This window comes from Rattus norvegicus, chromosome 2, assembly GCF_021556685.1.
Source record: "Rattus norvegicus strain SHRSP/BbbUtx chromosome 2, alternate assembly SHRSP_T2T, whole genome shotgun sequence".
In the NCBI taxonomy this organism is placed as follows: Eukaryota; Metazoa; Chordata; class Mammalia; order Rodentia; family Muridae; genus Rattus; species Rattus norvegicus.
The window spans coordinates 232,841,903-232,857,581 of NC_141535.1; the positions used below are offsets into that span (position 1 = coordinate 232,841,903).

At 38.7% G+C, this 15,679-nt stretch overlaps 1 protein-coding gene across 6 annotated transcripts in view; it reads right to left on the reverse strand.

Annotated features, from left to right (window-relative positions):
• Bmpr1b (bone morphogenetic protein receptor type 1B) overlaps window positions 1-15,679 on the reverse strand; it is a 332,846-nt gene that overhangs the window by 33,667 nt on the left and 283,500 nt on the right. For all 6 annotated transcript variants that reach the window (XM_087625066.1, XM_087625064.1, XM_087625067.1 and 3 more), the window contains 3 exon segments: window positions 11,784-11,943; window positions 3,152-3,254; window positions 2,567-2,669 (listed from right to left, as the gene is read on the reverse strand). In XM_087625066.1, coding sequence (XP_087481192.1) covers window positions 2,567-2,669; window positions 3,152-3,254; window positions 11,784-11,926 — 349 coding nt within the window. In that variant the 5' untranslated portion in view covers window positions 11,927-11,943.

Sequence of the window (15,679 nt, forward strand, 5' to 3'; positions counted from 1 at the left end):
GAAAAGTAGGTTTGGTTCTATAGCGAACCTGATGCTTTCTGGAGGGATGTGGAAGAGTTTGTACTTCAAGGCTGGAAAGTGCTGTGGGCAGAACTTAGTGGGCCAATCTTGTGTGTGCTAGGAAGACGTGAATTCTAAGAGTAACCTAAGATACTGGAGACACATCTGTTCAATATGTCTCAAATGGCAACTGGGTTAGGGGCCATTTACATGACATTTTGGCAAAGAATCTGGTTGCCTTCTACATAAGGGGTGAAATTTTTTTTTTATGTTGAATTTTAAAAAATAGGTTAACTTCTATGGCAAAGGACATTTCAGCCATCATGATGTAGACTCTGTGCCATGGTTATTCTTGATGACCCTTGTGCAAAAGAAATTTTAAAATGCACAGTTTGGGGAGGAAAAGAGTACAAGGAAGCTTGAGATTCTAGCCAAGCCATGTGCTGAAATGTACAATTACAAGATTACAACCATTGACAAGAACCCTCTTGGGTCACCTTGAATCCTAGGAAAGGTGCCCTGAAAACAACATACCACCACTTAAAGTTCCAATTTGTGAAAGGAGACAGCCCAAGCCATCTTCTATTGCAAGAAAGCAAATATCTATGGACACTTTTCAGTGGATTCAGCATATTAAACCTGCTTATAAACACACTCCTGGACCCTCGGTTTCACCCTTTGCTGGTAGCAAAACTTCTTGTCCACATCATATTATTTTTGGTTGCATGAAAGATATAACATTGAGGATGCCATGAGTCCTTTCCACCATGATTTCAGAGAGTATCTAAGGCTAAGTATCATAGCAGACTTAAAGTCCTGTTGGGGGCTCCAATGGCTATTACATAAAGATATGAGGATGAAGTCTATGTTTCAATGGAGACCCCCAAGCTATTGGAGAGGCCAGAACAGTGGGATTCCTGCCTAGGAAGGGGGTTGGGGAATAGAGCCAGCCACATAAGAAAGATGTGCTGCATACTGCAAAGGTAGAGGAGTAGAGTCATCTAAGCCATTTGAAGAGAACTATGACACTATTCCTTCATTTTCCAATAGGTATAAATACTCTATGCTGTGCATATTGAAAGCATATAATTTGGGGTGATTTGTTTGTTTGTTTCAAATATAGGGTGACTGAAAAGACAGCCTTGGGTTTTAGATGAGACTTTGCACTTTTGAACAGTGTTAGGGCTGTTAAAGAATATGTAAACCATTGAAGTTGGACTTAAGTGCATTTTGTATCATGAGATGAGCCTACGGGGTTCAGGGATGTGATAGTGCTGTAATGTCCTCATAGACTCATGGATTTGAGCACTCCATCCTCAGCTGGTGGTGATGTTTGGGAAGGTTAAGTGACCTTTATGAGGTAAAGCCTTTCTGGAAGAAACACATCACCAGAGATGGACTTTGAGTTTTGATAGCCTGACTCCATTTCTCTCTCTCTCTCTCTCTCTCTCTCTCTCTCTCTCTCTCTCTCTCTCTCTCTCTCTCTCTCTCTCTCTGTATCTCTGGAACAACATGTCAAAATAAAACCTTTATTCCCAGTTGGTTTGTCAGGGTATTTTATTACAGCAAACAGATGAGTTACTAAACCATCCTTAATATAATTTCTAATCTCTCTCTACCTAGTGAGATACCATGATCAAATATGGAATAAGTTTTTCCATGGTAATTCTTACTTCTTAACATTCCATTTTTGCAAGCAATATTTTCTTCATCAATTTCCGTATCTCTAACACTTAGGATGCTGCTTGAAAAGAAAATAACAAAAACTGTGAACTTACATGAGCGTGTAGAATAAATCTGAAAAGCTTCAATGCTATAATGGGAATGTATTTATGAAACATTGTCAAAAATACGAAACACCATTATGTTTTGTAGTTAATACACTCTCAAGAAATGTCAATCTTGAAGTTTCATTTTAAAATATGCACATAAGGATTAGGATTCTATAGCACTTATAAATCATTTATTTGTGGTGCGCTAGCTCAAGGAAGGGAAAAGAAATCTAAAGGCTGCTGTCAAAACCTATGCCAAAATGTCTTTAAGTATGCAATAGCTATCATTTTAATACCCCTAAGTATGTAAGCATTGAAATTAAAACTTTTAAACTCATGATCCATTTTGAGTATGCTATTAATTTAATAAAAACCAGTTTGTTATGGAGATAAAATAAAATGTGGTAGACCAAACAATCTTTCATTTCGTCATTTTTTAAGGTCTTTATTTTTTGAATGCATATTATGGCACAGTAGATTTAATTAAGTCCCAATTCTGGATAACTTTAAGGAGTAAGTATGAAGCACTATTTATTTTCTCTACCTCCTAGAAGCTCACTTTAAGCTCTCCAAACTGGAACTATCTGGAGAGAGGTGAGGGTAAGCCAATAAGGATCTTAAGAATACAGCTATGTACAGCCACCAAGGCATGATCTTGGCACATGCGTTGACTGTCATGATGTCAGCTTACTACTCCAGCAGTGGGTAACGAGACCAAATTAAAAGGCACCAATGAATTTGGCCAAAAGACAGTGCTCGTTCTCAGTAAGCAAAGCCCCGCTCACCCCTCTCACCTCTGTCCTTCAGGGGAGGCAGCGTGGGGTGGAGATCTTTATTACATTCGTTCCTTTCTGTGCAGCATTCAATTGACCTTCTCTGATGAGGGATGGGCGTGTCCTAAAATGAAATTCAAACAGCTATTACTGGGTGTCCTCCATATTTCAATGGCAGACCACCAAAATTTAACAAGATTAGCCCTGAAGAACACAATTAATATTCTAATAATTTTGCTCAAAAATCTCAAAAAGATTAGTTTCTACGAGAAAACTTATTTCAAATTATAATGTACCATTACAGCATGTCCATTCTGATAAAATATTATTGTACCTGTAGCAGTCAGAGTAAATTGAATAAACAAATAATGAAGTCCTAATTTAACCAATAAATAATCTGGATTTTAAAGATAGTCTTAGTGGAAACTAAGCAATATGTTAACAGCCAATTTAAAAAAAAGAACATGGTTTGAAAATGAAGAAAGAATTGACTATTGAGAATTTTTGATTATTTTGCAAATTACTCAACATGGGATAGCAATGACAGAAGGATTACTTTGTTTTACCAACACAAGTTGCAAAGTAAATTCAAGTTATCTTCCTTACGCGACATTGAAAATCTGACCCTTCTAGTCCTAGGCATCCGGAGGTGACAACAGGCGTTCCAGAGTCGTCTTCTTCTATCATCGTGAAGCAGTACCCATCTGTGCTGAAGACCAAACAGGGAAAGCGAGAGAGTAAGGGAAGAGAAAGCACAGCTCAGGAAAATAAAGTGAAATTAATTCCATTGGCCTCATCACAGAAAGTCATTCTTTTTCCTACAAATCGTTGAGGGACATCCCAACACCTACATTTACGAAAGTAGATGCACCCGTCATTAAATTCATTTTCTCTTCACTTAGAAACTCAGGAGAGAGAGGAGTGAAATTTCCATGTGTCATGAACTGCCATTTAAAAGCATTTATATTCTTAGTAAACTTATCTTGGCCCTATCACCTTTCCAGACAGGCAACCTGAGGAACATAATACTATCCTCATTCTTTATGTGAGGAGACTACAGGTCAGAGAGCTTTAGTAGTTTCCCAAATATCACAAAGTCCCTGGGAAAGAGAGGAAGGCAAGGCAAAGCTGGAACCTGTGCCCGAGAATGCAGGGACCGGCTCTCACTGGAGCAGTGAAATACACCCATCTAAGGCATGGTGGTTGGAGACAGGCAGAAGCGGGTCAACCATACATAGCAGAGGCAATGAAGGCTTTGGTTCTTAGCTCTCTCTCTCTCTCTCTCTCTCTCTCTCTCTCTCTCTCTCTCTCTCTCTCTCGGTTGCTCGCTCTCGCTCTCGCTCTCGCTCTCTGGGCTGGTGCGGCACAGCAAGAGATTAAGCATGGCAGCAAACACTATTGGGTGTGGGTAAGAATGGAATATACAAAACAATCTTGATTTAAGTGAATTTTAATGTTTCCTAAATAAAAATGACTGTTAGTCATTGTATGATATTTAATCTTCTTATCACTAATTTGAAAATAATACCATTTCTGTTTTAAATATGGTGGTATTCACTTTGTGAGAAAGTATGAAATATACATACATACATATATACATACATACATACATACATACATACATACATACATACATACATAGTTGAATAGAAACGGTTACAGTATCAGCCCTTGAATCAGAACTCCCACTCATTAGTCTCTATCCTGGGACTAAACTGAAAGAATAACTTGAATATACAGGGCTGTGAACAAAGAGATATATTCTCTTCATAAATCAGGACTTATATTGTGGGTTCCCAGTAATAAGTCTCAAGCTGCCATGCCTGTCCCTAGAAATAAAGTATGGAGTCCACATCTCCCATCCTCTTCTCATCCATATGCATGCGCAGTGTGCAAGGTACGGATGACAATGGAGTTCTGAAAGGTCATGGGAACAAAGCTGTGAGAGCTGTATTAGCCATGATTTGTAGGTCTGTCTGCTTGCATTAGTGGAAGCAGCGTTCTGCCCTGCATTAGCTCTTCAGTACCATCAACATCCTTAGAAATGTTTACTAAGTTTTCAGGTCTCAAGTGATCCAGCATGTCTCGGTTTATAAACCCTCGGAGGACGGAGCTGACACATACTAGCGAACAGCCTGGAAGGGCCAGTGATAAATCTGTGTTTGACTATGGGCAAATGTATGGATGTTGTTGTAGCAGAAAAACTGTCTCTGGACAGCCCATGCTCAAATTCTTTGGAGCTTTTTCCTCAACTGACTGAAACCTTAGCAGGAATGTAAAACGCAGGACCGAAGGCAATACAGAAGACGGACCTTCACCACAGACAACCTGAGCGAATTCTTTCTGTGTGACTTCCTCTGTGTTCGACTATTGGCATCAAGTATTTCTCAGCTGGAATTCTTAGGCAGTAGAGGAGTTAACACAAGGGATCAAATCTGAGGTGATGTAATGTATTACTCAAAATCAAAGTTACAGAAACGGGCATCACGGAAATTCAAATACCAAACAAACAAACACAACTAATGGGAGAGAAGTGGGGAATAAAGTTGTTGCCAGCCTACAGAACAACCCAATGGAGAGTAAATCAAGCTATAAAACTATAAAAACCCGTTTGCAGTTCTGAGAGCTAGAAATGCAAAGAAGGGGGTGGAGATATGGCTCAGAAATTAAGAGCAAGTAGTTTCTCTTCCAAAGATCTGATTCCAGGTCCTAACTCCCAAACAATGGCTAAAAACCATCTGTGACTTCAAACGTCCAGCACCTTGTTCTTGCTCCTCCAGGGTTTGCTAATGGGTATGGTCCACATACACATGTACAGACAAAATACCCATACATATAAAAACAAACCTAGTATATGTAAATGTATGTATGTATGCATTTATGCATGTATGTATGCAGGTATGTTTGCATATATTAGAGATAGTGCAAAATAAAGAGGCATCCTAGAGAAAAAGATCAGTATACGATGTCATAAATTTGAAAGAAATAAAATATGTGGAGACAAAGAGAGGGAGAAAGAGATATTTCATTGTTAATTATCTACAACACCACAAATGTATTTTATAAACTTCGCACTGGAGTGCCTGTCCAACAAAGGGCATTACTTGGCAGAACAATTACAGAGGCAGAAGCATTACTTGGAATCCTTTAATTCTGCAACGAGCACCAATGCCCTTGAGTCCAACCTGGCTGACTCTGCCTACTACCAAGATAGCTATTGGGTGTCCTAAAGGACAGTTACTCCCTGATATCAGTTTTTAAGAAATATTCTGCTACCTGAGTAGCCACGCTTGTAGCACCATTCTCATCATGTAGGAGCTGCTGAGAGGAAGAACCTGAAGGAAGTCAAAGGAGGAATAACGTTTTGAAGTGAAATCCATGGATGAATACAGGATGAATCACTTGGTTACAGTGATGATTACAAATGAAGACAGTGACACAGAGTCAATTAATAGAGTTGTCAATTAATGTGCTGTCCCTGTGTGTCACAGGCAGGGAAGATCCAGTGACAAATGGACTGAGAATTGGGTGCATACCAAGAAAATCAGTCATGGATTCTCAGTGTTCCTGTAGTTGCTCAATAAAAAATGCAATGCACTTGGCAAGTTAAAGGTGGCATGAGGGCAAAGTAGTAGTAATATTTGTTATAATCCCGGGATAGGTAGCTCTTCAGGGTCAAGTCCTTTTTTAAAATTTTGCCTAGTATTTCAAAAGCAAAGGAAAGTTTGAAACTCCCAGAAAGAGATAACGAGGCTGACTGCTCTAGAAGACTTTTACTTACCCACGGGGAACCTACACTAGCAAGAGGGGTTTGCTCATTTCAAAGGTTTGGGGTAGTTGGTGATTCTCTGTTAGGCCGCTATGCATGCAGAAACTGCAAAGATTTTTAATTCTTCTTGCTTCTGGTCAATTGGACTTACAACAGACTCCTGGGACCCAGTGACTCTGTGAGCTATGGTTGAGATATAGAAAGCAAGTCATAGACAATGGCCTCAGCAATACTGATATTTATAGTGCGGGAAATAGGACTAGAAAGGTATCTTAGAGGGTGTGAGTGAAAACCATTCTTGCGTGCCTCCAAGAACTGACCGTTCCCAATGATCAATAAGTAACCCTGCACATTTTCAAAGTTGTACCAAATTCTTGAATCCTTGAATATCTGTTGAGTTTAAGTTTTGATCAGAATCCATTTTAAAGAGCTGAGAACACTATGTCCTTGAAAATGACTGTTTCACTTTCAAGGGAGCACGGTAAGTTTTCAAATTTTCCAGCACAAGTAATCTAATAATACACACAATTTGTGCAGTTGCGGTTTGATTTTGTAGCTTTTTATCAGTAAGTGGCCGATAGCCACATGCAGTAGATTTGTCCAGGGCAGTTCACTTTTTCATATGTGGATCACCATCAAGCATCAGGGGCCAAGGGAGGCAGCACAAGAAAGAGGCAGTTTTGATTTGAGAAGCACATAAATTATACAGACTTTTATTCAAGACGGAAGACAAACAACATCTTGAAGCAGCAGGGATAGAAATCATAAACTATGTAGTGTTTTTATCGACTGACAAGGGAAGAGCAAGGGGCAGTTTCCAAAGATGCAGATTCCTAAGGGTTTTATTGATCATCTCCCTCTCTAGCCTGTGAGGTAAGTGGACTTCCATAGGCTGAAGGAATTGTAGAAATATTACTGTGTGCTTCTCTGTCCTTTTCTACTTTGGGTCATTATAGGGGAGAGGGCATGAAGTTAGCAGCTTTGATGACAAAGTCACCACATGAAAGTTGCCTTTGACTCTGTCATTGAGAACAATGTCTCTCTCTAGTCAGCATCCTTCTCTGACATTTGGACTGGCTGATTTGGGCATGAGCTTATTTTTCTGTGAAGCAACATTTTTAAAATACTGGCCCAATTTTACATTCGCTAATTATCTGTAGATCTTTACTTTAGATATTTTTGCTTTTACTACCCTTTTCAGAACTTTACAGGCGCTATTATTCCCTTAAAAGGATTCCTCTCTCCTGTCTCTTGACATGGCCAGTCTGTATAGTAACAGTATTGCCTGAGAGAATTGACATTTTCTATCTCTGCTCTGAAATATTTACTGAATAATCAAAAGAAGCTCGGTACTGTTCAGTTCCAATTAAACCAGATAACAATTTGGTCCCATTTAGTCTCACATCTGAGAGTGAGATATATAAAAAATAGTTATTCCTTGTAACAGCCTCCATCACTGACTTTGAAATATCAGAGTAATGGCCAAAACACAGGTTCTAGTGAAAGAGTCAATGTTCTTTTAATTAAATTTATCTGAAATTCAGACCTCCAACTAGAAAAGATAAACTCACAATCATCGGTGTTTAGTTGGACTGGCCATCACTACAAGAATCGGGTGGCTCTAGTGACATCTAGCATGCTCATTAGTTTTTGCTTGTATACTGTGCTTCAAGACATACAGTTAGCTAGCATTTGGGAGGCTGAGGTAGATGGGGTCTGTGAGTTCAAGGCCAGCCTGACCTACGAAGAGAGTTCTATGCCTGGAAGAGCTCCATAATGAGACCTTGTATTAAAGGAGGAGGAAGAGGAGGAGGGAAAGAAGGGGAGAGGGGGGAGGGGAGGAGGAGGAGGAGAGTGATGAAAGAGAGATGTGGGAGAAGGAGAATGAGAAGATATGAAGAAAGACAACTAGCTGGAAGCCTATCTAATTCATCATTTAAACAGCTAGTATCATTAATTCATCATTTAAACAGCTAGTATCATTAATTCATCATTTAAACAGCTAGTATCATTTGCACATTCTTTATACAGACAAGCATGTCAACTTATTATATACTTGATAACTACTCATGCAGGGGAAATTCCGATCAAAAGCCAATAATTTAAACGAAGAAGTATTAAAATTATCCCTGAAAGATGAACAAACGACAGCTATTGGTCATGAGACAAGCACACACGCAAAAATGACTATCAAAGATTCTAAGAAGATAAGGGATTTATGAAGTCAGATGAAAGTGCATAAATAGGAAAAAATGTAAATAAGCAAGCCTGAGCCAACAGTTGCTAAAATGAGAAAGGGAAATAGAGCAGGGCACAGGGAAAACCACCTAAGAAGGGCTGTGATAGGCTTCACGCGCAGCTCAGAAGGCTGCAGTGACGATCTGCAGTCTCCCGACAAAGTCAGGAAATAGAAGGACCATGATGCAGCATGGCACCTTGAAGCATATTTAGAAGACAGCCATCTTCTTAGGGGAAAAGTCTCAAAGGCTTTACCACTCACTTGTGATTATAAATGCAAACATTGTACTTACATTAACATAATCAGTGATTTTTTTCCTTTTCTTTCTAAACAGGGCAGGCTGGTCTTGAACTCACAACCAACCCTCTGCATTTACTTCTCTAGTTCTTGTATTAAAGGTGTTCCCCACACATCTGGCTCAATAACTATAACTTACGGCCGGCTAGTCAAAGAACCAAGAGTATCGAATAAGAATTTACAACCCTTAAACTCCACCTATGTTTTCTGACTTAGCCAGTGATATTTCAAAAGGACTTTAAGTATGAAACAATCTTGGTTGTTGTCCCACTACTGTACTGCTTTCTCAAGGGTGGCAGAAGTGATGCTGAATGGGAAACCTACTAGGATCATTTAGCTTGAGGGTTTTTTTTTTTTTTTTTTTTTTTTTTTGGCCTGGTACAGAGTCACAAGGCAAACATGTATACCAGATATTATCTAATCTATAAAAACGTGTACTCTTGACCTTAAAATTGCTTTGCCTGTGAGTGCAAGAGTCTGACTACTCACTGCTGGTCTGTAAAGATATTAAAGCAGAAACTGAAACTTGTACAGCAATTTGCTATAATAAATTCATGTCTGCTAAAACTTACTGAACATTTAAAAAGGACAAATAATTTCCAAGCTTTTAAATGAATGGTTTTAATAATTAATCTTGTGGAGTGTACTTTAGGAAAGTAGCCATGCACAGCTTTGTGTGTGTGGAGGGGGTATCTTTTAACAGAAAGAGCTTGAGAAGTATCGTGTCTGAGGGAAAAAAATAATGAATGGCCTTGTAGAAATGAAACAGTGTCATGTGCTTCGTCTAAGTCTTAGCAGTAGCTCTCAACCTTCCCAATTTTGCAACCCTTTAACACAGTTCCTCATGTTGTGATAATTCTAATCATAAGATTTTTTGTTGCTTCTCCATAACTGTAATTTTGCTACTGTTATGAACTGTAATGCAATTATTAGTGTGTCCTGATGATTTGGGGGGATCGTGGTCCAAAGGTTGAGAACCACTGTCTTAGGACAAAGAACAAAGGTGGTTGATCCATACATGAGAAGACTCAACTAAAATCAGCTCCTCACTCACAAAGTGAGCATCATACACAAAAGAGAATGTCCTCAGAGAACCCGACAGGGCTGGCTGCTGGTCAAGAATTCATAACTTGGAGTTCTAGCCAACTTGTTTAATCATATCATCATAGGGACTAAGGATAACATAACCTTTCAGAACCTCACATTCTTACCTGGGTATAAACAGGAAATACTGTGCTCTTCACAAGAATGTTGTATTGATTAGATAGGTGAGCGTAGTCATGTGACCATTTCAGCAAACGCTAGTTTCCTGTTGACTTCTACAAGTCAACACATCGATACTGAGTGGCATATTCATTTTTTTTGAGGGATTCCATTGCTATTATTGTGTGTTTTATCTCTGTTTTCCTTGCTACAGCAAATTAAAAGTTAAGCACTATATAATTAATATCTCAGCCTGCTCCGGTTGCCATCTCTACTATCTTAAATGTCTCTAAATTACTATAATTAATGTTATTGGTTTTGATTTCTGCTTTCAGTTCTTGTCCCATCTGACCTCTAGTAGCATCAAATGCAGTTCACCTAACTACCTTCCTCACTAAGATTAGTTTCCATGACACTTATTTCTGTTTATCCTCTTGGATACTCTCCTTGACCTAAGTATGCAGTGTTTTAAGGTTCTGCCCTACTCTAGCAGACAGTGTTCCACAGCTGACCCTAGCCCTGCTTTCCCATGGGTGTGGCTTCCCTTCAGCTTTGGGCTTCACTCTACCACTTCATCTGGTCAGTGAAGTATGATAGCTGGGGAGGCCAGCAGGGGCTGTGGATGTTGCTTTTATACTCCTAACAGAAAGTAGTTCCTGCGAAGCTGCTGTCATCCAAGAAAGAAGAGAGGGATGGCAAGCCCAAGTCCAAAAATCACCCTCAAGCCATAGTCAATCAAGCCAGCAGAGCTCAGCAGGTCTGCATGAAAAGCAAGCACTTAATTTGTAACCCTCCAAATTTTTAAGACATGGGTTCCCCTAGCTGACGCTGGCCACTGCTCTACTTTGTTATTCTTTTTAGATTTTTAAAATATTTGTATACTCTTAATGTGATATCTTGGGGATAGAACTGACGCCCAACCATGAAGTTTATTTATGTCTTACGTGTCTTATGCAAACATAGCAGGAACATAATTTTACATAATATTTTTAGTGTTCCTACACTCTACCTATGACCCATCACATGAAGTCAGGTGAGGAAATTTCCACTGGTGAAGTCATAGCTCCCTTTGGGAGCATCTGTCATCTTTGGACTAGGGATACTAGTGCAAAAACCTGTATGAGACTCCCCATCATGATAAGCATTGTAAAACCTCTCAGCAGCAACAAAAACATTCGAATCAGTTTGTCATGACCTCCTGGCCAATGGCGGTGTAAATATTTACCCAGATATTCTTCCTGGATGTAGATATCTTCAAAGAAAATTGCTCTAGATTATTTGAAACTGAATTCTTTGTCTTTGTAAAACATTATTTCCAACTCCATAGTTTTGCTACTGTGACAGTCTCCACCAACATGTGTTGGATTCAGCTAAACTTCATCAGAGAACTGCTTTCCAGAAACAACTTATCAATCTCTCACCAGTACAAAATACTAACAATCTCAGTGTGGTGAATGGTTAAAACAAGATCAGCATACATACATGGAATATGTTATGTGAATATGAAAAGAACATAATAGTTTTTGATCATTGACAAGGAGCCTGAGATCCATGTTCTGTTTATGTGTCTATAGAAAAAGAGGACTCAAACACCAGTTCAGGGTAAAACATGATTAGATAGTTCTCTATATACAGTACCATCTCCAGGTCATATTCTTAGAAGCAATGTATGTTTAAAATGGTACGTAACCACTTGTGAAAGTGACATTTGAAACATTTCTATCACCAACCTGCAGATATTGTTGACTGAGTCTTCAGGACAGTGGTGGTGGCATTTACAACGCAGGACCTTGGGCCGAGCAGTGGGGGCTGTACTCTCACCATCCTCCTTCTTGGTGCCCACATTTAATTTTCCAGAGCTTCGTAAGAGCATGTTATCAACGAACTTCTCTGTAAAGAATAATGAATGAGGGTTAGGACAGCCTTCTGGATTTCTGTGGAAGAGACAGTAGGTCACTAAGTTAAAATAACTTGTGACAAATATTCAAAAAGAAGACATGTATTTTGATGATTTCATTAGAATAAATTATCATTCTCACTTTTAGATAATAAATTCAAGTCTTGAATTTTAACTAATTACTCTATACACAGTCAGATGATGTAGCAGCATTTTGAAACCAGATTGTCTGAAACCTGACACTATCTTTTTTTTTTAACCACATCAGCTACTCTTCTTATACAACCCAGACCCATGCGCATAGGGACAGAACCACCCACAGTGGTCCAGGAACTTGTACATACATTAGCAATTAAAACACGTCCTACAGATATGCCCATAAGACAATCTAATGAAGACAATTCCACACTTTAGTTCACTCTTCCCAGTTGAGTCTAGTTTGTGTCGAGCTGACAAAAACCAACCAGTACAGTAGTGCATGTTTAATCTGCAAAAAAAAAAGCTTGGAAAAATAAAAGATTTATAACCACATACTTCAAAAGATATATCTTTCCCACAAGCTTTTACAGATAAAGTGTTTATCTGTAATACTTCTACTATCTTTGATGGAAGATACTATGTAGGAATGATCCCCTAAAGGCAGATGGCCTGGATTTAGTAACTGGCAGTTCTGTCTTCCAAATAGACATCCACATTGCCTTGTATAACTTTACGACACTGTAACGCATTTCATTATTCTTAAAATAATGAGTGCAAATATATAGTCTAAAATTTCTCTCTTACCACATCTAACTAGACTATAATTAAACAAATTGCAATAAAAACTGATCATAGATTAATTGGTTAAAAAAACTAAAGTTATATATCAAAAGGAATTTATTCGATATGACAAGATATATAGAGAGTACATTTATCATATTTTTATATACATGATTATAGTCACAGGTTGAAACAGAACATGAGAAAATTAGGAAAAATATCTATTGTAACCCTTTTTGGACCTTCTATGTATTATGCTAGTTAGTCTAATTTTCGTGATTAGTTCAAGCAAAAATCATTGATATGTCTAGCGAGGGTAGATGGCTGAGTCTGCAAAATGCTTGCTAGACAGCTTGAACACCTAAATTTTGTCCTAAACACCTATATTAAAATGGTGGTCATAGATGTGGCCATAATCCCAGTGCCAAGGAAGCAGAGATACAGAGATTCCCCGGGCTTGCTGGCCAACCTTTATTTAATCTATTAAATAAATTTAACTAAACTAGACTCTAGATTCCATTATGTCCACGCTCATCTAAGGTAGATAAGTTAAACTCCAGGATACATTGAAATTAAACATCTTGTCCTATTCCCTTGTGTTGCAAGCCGTTTGTTACAAGTCTGTTCACAGAGGAGGAGTGTGTACACCTGTTTAAAACAGTGCATGTAGGTGTGTTCATATGTCACCCTGCCATAACAAACGCCTTCTTTGTAAATCTGGATTGAATCACACCACACTTGATGACCTCAGTTACCTCTAGGGACAGTATGACGAGAAAGCTATTCCTTCCTGCTTCTTCCTTGCAGTTTAAAATAAACAACTAATACTCATTTATTATGCAGATGTCTTGCAGGCTAATGACCCAACTCTCCAGCTGGTGAAGGAGACTACAAGGGTAAATCCCATGCTTACAATACTAGACACTTTATTTTCCTTTTTTTGCCCCTTAGGTCAGGACTTGGAAAAACACAGCACAAAGGAGGCAGGAGTGCTACTGCCAAATCACAATGGATATGGATTTCCTTCCTGTCCTCTTTCCCACAAGGCTTTGCCTTTTCCCTGGGAAATCTAAGGAGGTTGAAAGCAAGCCAAAGGCTAAAAGAAAGGGATAGCAAAACAGTGCTACTCTGCCATTATCCTATAAAGGAGGCCCACTAGTGAAGAGTTCTGTCTGGAAGCTTCCCATCAGCTCTTTCAGTATCCCATGCTCCCACACATGAGTCACTAGTTCAGGGATAGGAGATACCTGAAGAAAAACCTCCAACATTAGAGACTGAAGACAAAACACCCATACAGAGAAAACAACTAGGAAGAAACTGAGCAAATGATGAAAGCAGATAGCAGATAACACAACTGTTATCAACACTCTCAGCTTATTAAAAGGCACACCAGAAAAACAAAAGTGCATTGCTGTGAAAAGCGAGGAACAGCAAACATATGACTCTAACCGATGAAAACCTCAGCAGATGGAATGACAGATAAGCTGGAGAAGAGACAAACACACAGAGGAAGAGGCTCAGGAACCTCATGGACATCAGTAGGAGAAAACCAGACAAACTTGCGAAAACAGTAGATGATCAAGTTGGTAAACCATGCACTGAATTATCATGAGCTTCTAGTTTAAAAAGGCAAAGAATCAGAACAATGGGGCTAGACTGAGGGCTCAGAGGTTAAGAATATTTGCTGTTTTACACAGGACTCTGGTTCAATTCCCAGTACCCACTGGTAGTAAACAACCAACTGTGGAGACACAATTGGGGGTGGGGGGTTGAGTTTATTTCACCTTAGCTTTTAATTCTATCCAGGGAAGTCAGGGTAGAAATGTGGAAGCAGAAACAGATGAAGAGGCCATGGAGGGGTGCTGCTTACTGGCTTGCTCCTCGTGGTTTGCTCAGCGTGATTTTCTATAGTATCTAGGACCATCAGCCCAGAGCTGGCACCATCTACCATGGGCTATGCTCTCCCAAATTGATCACAAATTCAGAAAATGCCGTATAGGTTTCCTACATCTTGATGTTACTAAGGCATTTTCTCCATCTAGGTTCCATCCTCTAAAATGACTCAAGCTTTCATTAAGTTGACAGAAAACTACTCAGGAGAGACCTACATTCCAGTTTGTAAAATTAAAAAGACCTTAAATCTGTAAAGAATCAGAGGCCAGAGTGAAAGAAATAAAGAACAAGATTAAAATAATAATTGCTAAAATGTTGGCGATGATTGCTGTTAGAAACTAACTCAAAGCAATTCCACTAAAATTAAGAACAAGACAAGATTGTTTACTCTCCCCATATCTATTCAATATAGTAATCGAAGTCCTAGCTAGAGCAATAAGGTAACTGAAGTAGACCAAGGGGATACAAATCGTAAAGGAATATGTCAAAGTACCTTTATTTGCAGATGATAAGATAACATATGAATGGCCCTAAAAATCCACCAAGAAATACATACAGCTGATAAACAGTTTCAGCAAATTAGCTGGATACAAAATTACCTCAGAAAAAACAGTAACTTTCCTATATACAAATGACATCAACCTATGGAAAAAAAAATCAAGGAAAGCTTTTACAATAGCCTCAAATAATATAAAATATTTTGAGGTAACTCTATGCAAGTAAGTGAAAGACTTATATGATATATAAAAATAACTTCAAGTCATTAAAGAAAGAAATAGATATCAGAAGATAAAAAAGATCTCCTATGCTAATCTTACCAAAAAACGATCTACAAAATCAATGTGATTCAGCAAATTACAACAGAATTTCTCACAGACTCTGAAAGGACAATTCTTAATTTCATATGGAAACACAAAAATCCCAAGATAGCTTAAACTCTCATGAATAATAAACCTATGCCATCTGCAATGGTGTCCCATCTGCAAGCTATCCTAGTGCAATTGTGGCGCAAAGCTGTGGGAGTGACCAACCAACATCTGATTTCTCTGAAGGCCCACTCCATGAGATGGAACCCAT